We start from the raw sequence: 13,405 nt of genomic DNA on the forward strand, positions 1-13,405 counted from the left end.
AGAGAGAGAGAGAAGGAAGGAAGGAAGGAAGGAAGGAAGGAAGGAAGGAAGGAAGGAAGGAAGGAAGGAAAGGAGAAAAGAAAAGAAAAGAAAGAAGGAAAGAAAGCAAGCTGTTTTCCTCTACCTTGCCCGTGCTCGCCTTTGAATTCTTTTCTGGGCAAAGCCAAGAATCCTCATGAGCTAAAACTCCACTTTGGGGCTTAAAGTTTGCAAAATCTTCCCATTAATCTATTGGGACCAGGTGCCACTTAGGAGCGTTCTTTGATAACTTTTACAAAACATCTTTTGTAGTTTTTGAGATGTTTTCATTTTGTAGATCATTAGCCTTTCTTTTTTGAACTAGAATACATTTCATGGGAGTTTTCAAATGTATGTCTGTGCAATGTTACATAAAATCCCTTTGACTATTAAAAGCCATCTGTTTTGTTATAACTTCCCTTTTTTTGTTCTAAGATTTATTTCTGCTGTTTTTTTTTTTTTACCGTAGAAATATTGGTTTCCTTAAGTTTTCAAAGAACCAAGTTATTAGTAATTTCTCTAAGAACTAGACTCAAGCTTGCTATTCAACCCTGTTATTGATAGACTGTGGCTTTCTTCTTGATTTCACATTTGTTGTTCATTTCTTCCAATTTTCCTTTTTTAAAAATTATAGTTATTGTTTGGATTATTTATTTATTTATTTATTTGAGACGGAGTTTCTCCTTGTCACCCAGGCTGGAGTGCAATGATGTGATCTTGGCTCACTGCAACCTCCGCCTCCTGGGTTCAAGCGATTCTCCTGCCTCAGCCTCCCGAGAAGCCGGGATTACAGGTGTCCGCCATCATGCCTGACTAATTTTTTATATCTTTAGTAGAGACGGGGTTTCATCATGTTGACCTGGCTGGTCTCGAACTCCTGACCTCAGGTGATCCACCTGCCGCAGCCTCCCAAAGTGCTGGGATTACAGGCGTGGGCCACCACACTGGACCTTGTTTGGAAATTTTAAGCAGAATGCTTAGTCCATTTATTATTCTTTTGATAATAATGTATGAATTAGCTTCTCTATCTCTAAGTTGTTTTCCAAAGGCTTGATAATTATATCCAACTTTCCACTTGCATCCCCAGTTGATGTCCAATGTGTAACTCAAACAATATGCTGAAAACAGAACTTCGGATTTTCTCTCTAGCCTCTCTCCCATGTCTTCCTGATGGTAGTACACAGTGACTTCGTATTTCCAAATGCTCAGGCCAAAAACTTTAGAGTCCTTCTTTCTTTTAAGACATAAAACTTTTTTCTTTTTTTTGAGACAGTCTGGCTGTCACCCAGGTTGGAGTGCAGTGGTACCATCATGGCTTACTGCAACCTCAGTCTCTCAACCTCCTGGGTTCAATCGATCCTCCCACCTCAGCCTCTTGAGTAGCTCGGACTACAGGCACACACTGCCATATCCGACTAATTGTTGTATTTTTTTGTAGAGACAGGGGTTGGCCATGTTGCCCAGGCTGGTCTGGAACTCCTGACCTCAGGTGATCCACTCGCCCCGGCCTCTCAAAGTGTTGGGATTACAGGCGTGAGCCACGGTGCCCAGCCCAGTTTCTTCTTTCACTTAATAAAAGAGAGGGTGCCTTCCTGGCTAATGAGATAGTTTCTATATGTGGGGGCCTTCTTGCATGTGTGTGACTGAGTTTATTGCAGGGAAAGGTAACAGAAAATGGGGTTGTAGAAAGAAAAGAGGTAAGGCTGAGTGTGATGCCTCACATTTGTAATCCCAGTGCTCTGGGAGGCCAAGGCGGGAGGATCACTTGAGGTCAGGAGTTGGAGACCAGCCTGGCCCAAATGGTGAAACCTTGTCTCTATTAAAAATACAAAAATCAGCGCGGGGGAGTGGTGTGCACCTGTCATCCCAGCTACTCGGGAGGCTGAGGCAGGAGAATGGCTTGAACTTGGGAGGCGGAGGTTGCAGTGAGCTGAGATCACGCCACTGCACTCTGGGAGACACAGCGAGACTCCGTCTCAAAAAAAAAAAAAAAAGTGCCTGGGCGCGGGGCTTGGGTGCACGCGGCTATGCCTGGGGAGGAGAGGGAGGCGTCGGGGAGGACGTGCCTGCAAGTCTGTACCGCAACGCCTCTACCGGCCTCTAGAGGGCCCAATCTCTCGAGGCTCCGCCCCAAGCGAGGCGGGGCGGAAGCGTGCTGTGCACAGGCGCAGGATGGGTCTTGGGCAGCCCAGAGCTTCCGACTGGCTCCTCTGTGGTGGCGGGGCGGGGTCAGACCGAGATGGCGGTGTGCGCAGGCGCAAGACTAGGGCTCTTGGAACCGGAAGTTAAGGCGTTCGCGGCTTGTAGTAAGTGAGGAGGGCGGGGCGGGTGCACCGGGTGGTGGCAGCGATGGCTGCCGAAGTTGGGCCGGTCGGGGGTAATTTGGGGTGCGAGCCCAGGGGCAAGGGAAATCTCGAGATGAGGAGAAATGTAGCAGGCAGCCGAAGGGCCGGCAGACGCGGACGGAGATGGCACCTGAGCGTCTCTGGGAGAACCTGGGCGACAGGCCAGAGACGGAAAGAAACGGAGGCACGAAAATAAGCCTCGAGAAACTGAGGGACTGAAAGACGAGGGTGTTGGGAGAGTAGGGAAGCTGAAAACTAGAGAGCGTGGGCGAGAGTTGCGATAGGTTCCAGCCAGAGGCTCAGACCACGAGGCCGAGAGGCGTGGTCGCCCTTAAACTTGGGGAGTGGAGGGGAAAGTCGGAAACTGATCGTGGACGCTAGAAACAGAAAAAATGGGAATTAGATGGAGAAACGATACACTGAATCATGTGGGACACCGAGAGATATGGAAGGGTGGAGACAGTGAAGTAGGGAGAACCCCACAAAAACTGGAGGTAATGGAGAATGATGCTGAGAAATGGAAAAGTGAGGGAGTGGAGCCCGAACCCCTAGATTTGAGTTCCTCATCTGACACTTGGCTACTCACTTAGCCTCTCTATTGCTCAGTAAAATAGGGGGTGATCATAGTGCCTTACAGTCGTGAGAAAAGTGTGTGTGTATGTACATAGGTGTGGGATAGGAATAAATCATACAGATAGGAATAGGTCTGTGTGTTAACGTGAGTAAGCAGTAAGTAAGCATGAGCTATTATTAAAGCTTCTGATATTGGGAGATAAAGTATTAGATGGGGAAATGGAGAGAGAAGGTGATGGAGAGTGAACACTGGAAGGACACAAGGGAGGGAAAAAAGATTAAAACAACATGAGAAAGAGGGCGCGGTGACTCACGCCTGTCACCCCAGCACTTTGGGAGGTCGTGGTGAGAGGATCGCTGGAGCTTGGGAGGTCAAGGCTGCAGTACGCTGTGATTGCGCCACTGCACTCCAGGCTGGGTGAGAGAGTGAAACCCTGTTTCGAAAAAACAAAAATGAAACATTTTTATTTTTTTGAGTTGGAGTTTGGAGTTTCACTCTTGTTGCCCAGGCTGGAGTGCAATGGCGTGATCCTAGCTCACCGCAACCCCCGCCTCCTAGGTTCAAGCAAGTCTCCTGCCTCAGCCTCCCAAATAGCTGGGATTGCAGGCATGTGCCACCACGCCCGGCTAATCTTGTATTTTTAGTAGAGATGGGGTTTTTCCATGTTGGTCAGGCTGATCTCGCACTCCCGACCTCAGGTGATCTGCCTGCCTCGGCCCTCCAAAGTGCTGGGATTACAGGCGTGAGCCACCGTGCCCGGCCTGAAAAAGCTTTTTTTAAAATGAGAAAGATGGAGAACGTCAAATGGAGAACTGAAGAGACATGGAGAAAGGAAGAGCTGGATTACAGAGAAAATCAGACTACGAAATGACTCAGATAAATGAAGAGAGATGAGACCAGAATAGGACAGGGAAGAGAGATGAGGGTGATGAACAAGACAGACTGAAAAAGAGACAGAGGCCTGAAGAAGGAATGGAGAGAGATGGAGGGGACAGAGGGGAAACAAACCCACTAAAGGCCATGAGCCCAGGGCAAATAGGCCAAGAGACCAAAAGATGGTCAGAGACACAGTTACACAGAAACTAGAAGATGCAGACAACCTAGAAGCTGAAAAAGATAGACACCTTGAGAGGCACGGGATGCTCTCAGTGGGGCTCAGCATGCATAGGCAGTTTGTAGCTTCAGAGGAACACTCTCATATTCTTTTCATTTTTTTGTTTTTTGAGTCGGAGTCTCGCTCTGTCGCCCAGGCTGGAATGCAGTGGCGTGATCTCGGCTCACTGCAAGCTCTGCCTCCCAGGTTCATGCCATTCTCCTGCCTCAGCCTCCTGAGTAGCTGGGACTACAGGTGCCTGCCACCACGCCCGGCTAATTTTTTTGTATTTTTAGTAGAGACGGGGTTTCACCGTGTTAGCCAGGATGGTCCTGATCTCCTGACCTCATGATCCGCCCGCCTCTGCCTCCCAAAGTGCTGGGATTGCAGTTGTGAGCCACTGCGTCCGGCCGGAACGCTCTCATTTTCGAAGAATCACTGACCCAGAGTCACAGTAACACTCCAAGCCCTCAACTTGCTTCCCTCCTAGAACAGGAAAACACAAGAGGAGGTGGAAGCATTGTTAGCACCAGTATGATAGGGAACTGTGGCCTTTTGAGTCTAATTTTGTTTCCAGATTTTGCCCCACTTCCTCTTGCTGTTTTCTGCTTGTTAGTTTTCTGTTTTCTGTTTCTAGTTACTATTTAACTACTTAGCTTCTCTCTACCAAGATTGATGGTTAAATGTAAAGTTTTGAGAGGATATTATCTCTGTTTTATACATGATGAAAACTGCCTGAAGTTAGTTCAGGTTAATTTGCCCAGGGAGCTGGGCACGGTGGCTCACGCCTGTAATCCCAGCACTTTGGGAGGCTGAGGTGGGTGAATCACTTGAGGTCAGGAGTTTGAGACCAGCCTGGCCAAGATGGTGAAACCCTGTCTCTACTAAATACAAAAAATTAGCTGGGCATGGTGGCACACGCCTGTAATCCCAGCTACTTGGGAGGCTGAGGCACAAGAACTGCTTGAACCCGGGAGGTGGAGGTTGCAGTGAGCCAAGATCACACCACTGCACTCCAGCCTAGGTGGCAGAGCAAGACTCCATCTCAAAACAAAAACAAAAGACTCTAACTGTAAGCAAAAAGGCATTTTCTTGTGTAGCTGAGAAGTGGGGGGTTGAAGGAAACTAAGCTTCAAGACCTAAATGATGTTGCCAAGCTTCTCTTCCTCTCCCTCTTCCTCTTTCGCCCTCTCCCTGTGATGCACAGTGATATCCTTGTGCCTGTATCTAGTTATTTCTCTAGGATAGATTTTAGGAAAGACTCTGTCATGTTTCAGAGCTACTACAAACAGCTCCAGGCTTATATCAAACTTGCCTGATTATAATGGATAAAATGAGAGCTTTTCTGTCCTAGCAACCGAGTGTAAATTCCACAAAAGGGCCCTGATTGGCCCTTCTTCGATCATGTGTCCACTTCTCAGACCAATCATTGGTTAGAGGGGGAGTAGAGTACCATGATTGGCCAGGTCTTTGTCACTTGCCTACCCAATAGTGGTTCTTTGACTTAAAGGCCCTTGAACCATGTAGAATCGAGGAAGGGCTGTTCTCCAAAGGAAGATGGATACTATCCTCAGAAAAGAAGTAAGGGGTTGTGCCAGGCAGGCAAAAATAATATATAACACTTGCAAAATTTTGCCTTTTATCTCAATGTTCTGAATCTCACTGGACCCCGGGTGACCTTGCCTTATTCTTTTCATTACATCACACCTCTCTCCTGTTACTTCCTTTTGAGACAAGATTCTGCTGTTGGTTGGCCGTGTGACCTGCATCTCTCCTTTAGGTGTCAGGTCAAACATCCCCTCCTCCCAGGATCCTTCCACGATTCCCAAGCATGGGAAGGAGGAGGAACCTCCTTTGGTGTCCCACAGCTCCCTAGGGTTCTGTTATCACAGTCCCCATCACTGGATTGTTACAGTCTGCTGACGTGTGTGTCACATGAGAGATGATGTCATCATGGCCATCTGTGAGGACTCTGGTGGTCATATTCATTACCTCCTTTTCCTGGTTCAGTGCTTGAGAAACAGGCTGTTAGAAATGTTTCTAAAAATGGGCTGGGCGTGGTGGCTCACAGCAGTAATCCCAACACTTTGGGAGGCTGAGGTGGGGGAATTGCTTGAGCCCAGAAGTTTGATATCGACCTGGGCAACATAGTGAGACCTCATCTCTACAAACAGTAAAAAATTAGCTGGGTGTGGTGGCGTGTGCCTGTAGTCCCAGCTATTCGGGAGGCTGAGGCAGGAGGATCGCTTGAGTCCAGGAGGTCGAGGCTGCGGTGAGCCATGATTGCGGCACTGCACTCCAGCCTGGGGAACAGTGAGACCCTGCCTCAAAAAAAAAAAAAAAAAAGAAGGCACTGTTCCCAAAAGTGAATGAATGTCTTCTGTTCTCTCTCCTAAGAATCCAGGGCCTGAAAACCCAGAATGAACTTGTGTCCATCCCAGAGATCACTGCAGGTATCATGAGGTACCCTTTGTGTCATCAGCTCAAGCAGTCCCCTGACCACTTTATCATCTGTGGTGGTCCTGTGCCGTGACTAGGAGGAAAAATTAGCTCTTTGAAGATAAAGTAGTTCTCTGTTGCAATTTAAGGCACTGGCCTCTTAAATTGTTGCAGGTTGGGAATGGATGAGAATGTTTGTTTTGGGTGATCAGAACTGAGACCCCCATTGTGGATTAGTAACATGCCTCCTCCTAGAACAAGAGAGGGCAGGGATCACCGAGACCACCACTGGGCTCCCAGCGAGGAAGAGGCCTTGGAGAAATGGGACTGGAATTGTCCAGAGACACGTCGCCTCTTGGAAGATGCCTTCTTCCGTGAGGAGGATTACATCCGTCAGGGTTCTGAGGAATGTCAGAAGTTTTGGACCTTCTTTGAGCGCCTGCAGAGATTCCAGAATCTCAAGACCTCCAGGAAGGAGGAGAAAGACCCTGGACAGCCCAAGCACAGCATCCCAGCGCTGGCCGACCTACCTCGCGCTTATGACCCACGTTACCGCATCAACCTCTCTGTTCTTGGCCCTGACACACGGGGCTCTCAGGGGCTGGGCAGGCACTTGCCTGCGGAGAGAGTGTGTGAGTTCCGCCGGGCCCTGTTGCACTATCTGGACTTTGGCCAGAAGCAGGCATTTGGGCGTCTGGCCAAGCTGCAGCGTGAGCGGGCAGCCCTCCCCATCGCCCAGTATGGGAACCGCATCCTGCAGACACTGAAGGAGCACCAGGTGGTGGTAGTGGCCGGTGACACCGGCTGTGGCAAGTCCACTCAGGTGCCCCAGTACCTGCTGACTGCTGGCTTCAGTCACGTGGCGTGTACCCAGCCCCGGCGGATCGCCTGCATCTCACTGGCCAAGCGTGTAGGCTTTGAGAGCCTTAGTCAGTATGGCTCACAGGTGAGTGGGACGCACCAGATTTCCGACTTTTCCAGGGCGACCTTGGGGGAATAGGTTGCTTGTCCATATGGCAGTATCAATAAAAATGAAGCACTTGGCCGGGCATGTTGGCTCACGCCTGTAATCCCAGCACTTTGGGAGGCCGAGGCAGGCGGATCATGAGGTCAGGAGATCAAGACCGTCCTGGCTAACACGGTGAAACCCCGTCTCTACTAAAAAATACAAAAAGTTAGCCAGGCGTGGTGGCGGGTGCCTGTAGTCCCAGCTACTCAGGAGGCTGAGGCAGGAGAATGGCGTAAACCCGGGAGGCGGAGCTTGCAGTGAGCCGAGATTGCACCATTGCACTCCAGCCTGGGCCACAGAGCGAGACTCCATCTCAAAAAAAAAAATGAAGCACTTACCCTTGGACCCAGTAATGATTCTTCTAGAACTTTATCCACAGATTGGCTTGTTCGTGGTCTATATGACAAAGGAGCTAGCATTACCAGTGTAGCACTTTAATGGCAAAACAATGGGAAACGTCCTAAAGGTTTGTCACTTTTTTTTTGAGACAAGAGTCTCGCTCTGTCGCCCAGGCTGGAGTGCAGTGGAACGATATCAGCTCACTGCAACCTTCTCCTCCCGGGTTTGAGCAGTTCTCCTGCCTCAGCCTCCTGAGTAGCTGGGATTACAGGCACCCACCACCCTACCCAGCTAATTTTTGTAATTTTAGTAGAGACGGGGTTTCGCCATGTTAGTTAGGCTGGTCTCAAACTCCTGACCTCAGGTAATCCACCCACCTCGGCCTCCCAAAGTGTTGGGATCACAGGCATGAGCCACTGCGCCCAGCTGCGAAGGTGATTCCTGGCAATCACCGCAATGCAAACTGCCATCTTGGAAGGCCAATAATAGTCCTTCTGTGTCATGGTGGTCATAAGGATGAAATGGGTTGATATACATAAAGCGCTTAGAGTGGTACGTAATGTCCTGGCACATAGTAGGGACTCAAGAAAAGGTTATTTGTATTATAGTAAACATTATATATACATGAGGTATGGTGCTAGATACTTTCTGTGCATTGTCACATGGCATTCTCACAGCACCTAGGGGGAAAACTATAAGGGATGGCATTGCCTGCCCAAGGTCTGTGGCACTAAGTGGCAGAGGTAGGATTCCAACCCAAGCTGTTGGACTCCAGAGTCTGATGGCTAGGCATGGCATTTGCTTAGATTTTCTTTTTTCTTTCTTTCTTTTTTTTTTTGAGATGCAGTTTCACTCTTGTTGCCCAAGGCTGGAGTGCAATGGTGTGATCTTGGCTCACTGCAACCTCTGCCTCCCGGGTTCAAGCAATTCTCCTGCCTCAGCCTCCCAAGTAGCTGGGATTACAGGCGCCCGCCACCACGCTCGGCTAATTTTGTTTGCAGTTTTAGTAGAGACGGGGTTTCTCTGTGTTAGTCAGGCTGATCTCGAACTCCTGACCTTAGATGATCCGCCCGCCTCGGCCTCCCAAAGTGCTGGGATTACAGGCGTGAGCCACTGCACGTGGCCTGCTTAGATTTTCAATTTGGGCAGGGCCAGGGGCTGATACCCAGGCTCAGGGTCCTCTCCTGACCACACCTTTCTTCATCCCACCCCAGGTCGGCTACCAGATCCGCTTTGAGAGCACGCGTTCGGCGGCCACCAAGATTGTGTTCCTGACGGTGGGGCTGCTTCTGCGACAAATCCAGCGGGAGCCCAGTCTGCCCCAGTACGAGGTCCTGATTGTGGATGAAGTCCATGAGCGGCATCTCCACAATGATTTCCTCCTGGGTGTCCTCCGGCGCCTGTTGCCCAAGCGGCCTGACCTCAAGGTCATCCTCATGTCGGCCACCATCAACATCTCGCTCTTCTCTAGCTATTTCAGCAATGCACCCGTGGTACAGGTTCCCGGGAGGCTGTTCCCCATCACAGTGAGTACTTTCCCCTCCTCCTACATCCCCAGACCTCCAACCTGGTCTCTGTCCAAACCTGGACATGCCTCTTCTCTCTGTGGCTGTATCTCCCATCTCTTTTTTTTAAAGATCTTCTCTTTTTTTAAAGCTACCATTTTCTGAGCATTCATAATGACCTGGTTAGAGTGCTAAGTGCTTATTAGAGTAAAAGCTGTTAGAAGAAGACCCAAAAATGGCTGGGCACAGTGGCTCATGCCTGTAATCTCAGCACTTTGGGAGGCCAAGGCAGGCGAATCATGAGGTCAGGAGATCGAGACCATCCTGGCTAACACCGTGAAACCCCGTCTCTACTAAAAATACAAAACCAAAATTAGCCAGGCATGGTGGTGGGCACCTGTAATCCCAGCTACTTGGGAGGCTGAGGCAGGAGAATCGCTTGAACCGGGGGGGCAGAGCTTGCAGTGAGCCGAGATCGCATCACTGCATTCCAGCCTGGATGACACAGCAAGACTCTGTCTCAAAAAACAAAAAGAAAAAAAACAAAACAAAAATGTAAAGTCTCAAATAAGAGAAGTTTATTTCTCTTAGATAACAGTGCGACTGATCCAGACTGGTGGTCAACCCTGTTCCATGTGGTCATTCAGGGATCCAGGCTCCTCCTTTCCCATTAGTCTACCATCTCACTGGGCAGGATTTCTCAAAGTCAGCAAGATTGACATTTCAATCAAGGATAATTCCTTGTCGTGGGGGCTGTCCTGTGGATCATAGGATATTTAGCAACATCCCTGGCCCCTACCCACTAGATGCTAGTAGTCTTCTCCTGTGGTTGTGACTATTAAAAATGTCTCCAGATATTGCCACATGTTCCCTGGGGTGCAAAACCACCCCTAATTGAGAAACACTGTCTTAGTGAATTATCCTTGTCTGTGTAGTCAAGACTTACAGGAAGAACTTCATTGTCTCTTGTGATTTCTGGTTCCAAATACCCATCAATTTGCCTTCTAAGCAGCCATAAAAAAAGAAAGAATGGGCCGGGCATGGTGGCTCGTGACTATAATCCCAGCACTTTGGGAGGCTGAGGCAGAAAGATCATGAGGTCAAGAGCTCGAGACCATCGTGGCCAACATGGTGAAATCCTATCTCTACTAAAAATACAAAAATTAGCTGGGCACGGTGGCGTGTGCCTGTAATCCTAGCTACTTGGGAGGCTGAGGCAGGAGAATTGCTTGAGCCTGGAGGCGGAGGTTGCAGTGAGCTGAGATCATGCCACTGCACTCTACACTGGGAAGAGAGCAAGACCCATCTCAAAAAAAAAAAAAAGAGAGAGAGAGAGAGAGTGCCAGCCGGGTGTGGTGGTTCATGCCTATAATCCCAGCTCTTTGGGAGGCCGAGGCAGGTGGATCACCTGAGGTCAGGAGTTCGAGACCAGCCTGGCCAACATGGTAAAACCTTGTCTCTACTAAAAATGCAAAAATTAGCTCCAGTGGTGGTGCACCCCTGTTATCCCAGCTACTCAAGAGGCTGAGGTGGGAGAATTGCTTGAACCTGGGAGGTGGAGGCTGCAGTGAGCCGAGATCATGCCACTGTACTACAGCTTGGGTGACAGAGCGAGACCCTGTCTCAAAAAAAAAAAAAAAAAAAAAAAAAGAATGAGGCTGCTTCCTGAGAAATGTTTTCTAGGGTTTTGGTTTTTTTTTTTTTAGTAGAGACGAGGTGTTGCTATGTTGTCTGCCTGAGATCAAGCAATCCTCCCGTCTTGGCCTCCCAAAGAGCTAGGATTACAGGTGTGAGCCAACTATGCCTGGAAATCAGCCAGCCAACCTGGCTCAGGCTCAGGTCCTCTCCTGGTCATCCAACCAACCTGATTTCTAGGGTTTTCATCCTGGTTCCATCACCTAGAATTTTTTTCTTGTTGAAGCTACTCTAAACACAAGAGAATGCATGCATTGTAAATATATAGCTCAATTAGTTTTCCCCAGTTAAATACATCTACATAGCTAGCACCCAGGTTTAGAAAAGTCAGACATTACCAGCACCCCACAAGCCTTGCAGTTGCTTTGTTACTTTGTCTTTTTATTACATCCTTCAGAAATTATCTAACTGCAGTGTGCTGTCTATCACCTGTTTCTCAATTAGGGGTGGTTTTGCCCCCCAGTGAACATGTGGCAATATCTGGAGACATTTTTAATAGTCACAACCAGAGGAGAAGACTACTAGCATCTAGTGGGTAGGGGCCAAGGATGCTGCTAAATATCCTACAATGCACAGGACAGCCCCCACAACAAGGAATTGTCCAGACTTCAATGTCAATCTTGCTGACTTTGAGAAATCCTGCCCAGTGAGATGGTAGACTAGTGAGAAAGGAGGAGCCTGGATCCCTGAATGACCACATGGAACAGAGTTGCCCACCAGCCTGTACCTGTTGCACTGTGTCTTCTCTGTCAACCGGCTCTCCCCCGTCAGCCTGCAGCCTCCCCAGCCCATTGCTCTGAGCTGAAGGGACAGGGTGTGCTTCTACCTGGGGCTGTCTCCTCTCAGGTCGTGTACCAGCCACAGGAGGCGGAGCCGACCACGTCCAAGTCAGAGAAGCTGGACCCACGCCCTTTCCTGAGGGTACTGGAGTCCATTGACCACAAGTACCCACCTGAGGAGCGGGGTGACCTCCTCGTCTTCCTCAGCGGCATGGCGGAGATCAGCACCGTGCTGGAGGCCGCCCAGACCTATGCCAGCCACACCCAGCGCTGGGTGGTGCTGCCCCTGCACAGCGCCCTGTCTGTGGCCGACCAGGACAAGGTATCACAGGAAGCCCAAGTGGGGCAGGCTAGGTCTGCATGAGTCAGGGGTGGCTGCACACAGGACTTGTGTAACTCCACAGACGCAGGGCTTGGGGGCTGCACTTGTGCAAAGTCGTAGCCACCTAGTGGCAGAGCCAGGCTGCGACCCCAGGTAGTTTCGCCCTGGAGCCCATGCTCTAAACCAGAGGTCGGCAAACTTTCTAGAAAGGATCAGAGTAGATATTGTCAGCGCTATGGACCATGGGCTGGCTGTCTGTCACAGCTACTCAGCCCCACTGTTGCAGCATGAAAGCAGCCATAAATTGAGTGGGTAAGTCTGTGTTCCAAAACAATTATTTTTTTTTTTTGAAACAGGGTCTTGCTCTGTTGTCCAGGCTGGAGTGCAGTGGCATAATCGGGGCTCACTGCAGCCTTGACTTCTTGGGCTCAAGTGATCCCCTCTCCTTAGTCCCCCAAGTAGCAACTATAGGTGTGTGTCACTATACTCCGTTAATTTTTTTTTTTTTTTTTTTTGAGACGGAGTCTCGCTCTGTCGCCCAGGCTGGAGTGCAGTGGCCGGATCTCAGCTCACTGCAAGCTCCACCTCCCGGGTTTACGCCATTCTCCTGCCTCAGCCTCCCGAGTAGCTGGGACTACAGGCGCCCGCCACCTCGCCCGGCTAATTTTTTGTATTTTTAGTAGAGACGGGGTTTCACCATGTTAGCCAGGATGGTCTCGATCTCCTGACCTTGTGATCCGCCCGTCTCGGCCTCCCAAAGTGCTGGGATTACAGGCTTGAGCCACCGCGCCCGGCCTTTTTTTTTTTTTTTTAGACAGATTCTCACTCTGTCACCCAGGCTGGAGTGCAGTGGCGTGATTGTGGCTCATTGCAACCTCCACCTCCCAGGTTCAAGCGATTCTCCTGTCTCAGCCTCCCGAGTAGCTGGGACTACAGGTGCACACCACCATGTCCAGCTGATCTTTTGTATGTTGAGTTGAGACAGGGTTTCACCATGTTGGCCAGGCTGGCCTTGAACTCCTGACCTCAAGTGATCTGCCTGCCTCAGCCTCCCAAAGTGCTGGGATTACAAGTGTGAGCCACCGTGCCTGGCCTCCGTTAATTTTTTTTTTTAAATTTTAGTAGCAAAGAGGTCTCACTGTGTTGCCCAGGCTGGTTTCAAACTCCTGAGCTCAAGCGATCCTCCCACCTCGGCCCCCAGCAGGGGCAGTGCCAGTTTGTGCTTCAGCAGATCCCTCTGGCTGCCATGTGAGTCTGCAGGCCAGAGATCTGAGGGGAAGCTAGAGC

The 13,405-nt window shown here is 49.8% G+C and overlaps 1 protein-coding gene across 3 annotated transcripts in view; it reads left to right on the top strand.

Annotated features, from left to right (window-relative positions):
* Positions 1-2,253: 2,253 nt before the first annotated feature.
* The window catches only part of DHX34 (DExH-box helicase 34), a 38,172-nt gene continuing 27,020 nt past the window's right edge, over positions 2,254-13,405 (top strand). Inside the window, exons 1-4 of one of the 3 annotated variants that reach the window (XM_025368940.1) lie at positions 2,254-2,324; positions 6,428-7,415; positions 9,032-9,343; positions 11,864-12,118. In XM_025368940.1, coding sequence (XP_025224725.1) covers positions 6,711-7,415; positions 9,032-9,343; positions 11,864-12,118 — 1,272 coding nt within the window. In that variant the 5' untranslated portion in view covers positions 2,254-2,324; positions 6,428-6,710. The other 2 variants (XM_025368942.1, XM_025368941.1) reach the window with 2 other exon arrangements.

The sequence above is a fragment of the Theropithecus gelada genome, chromosome 19, assembly GCF_003255815.1.
Source record: "Theropithecus gelada isolate Dixy chromosome 19, Tgel_1.0, whole genome shotgun sequence".
In the NCBI taxonomy this organism is placed as follows: Eukaryota; Metazoa; Chordata; class Mammalia; order Primates; family Cercopithecidae; genus Theropithecus; species Theropithecus gelada.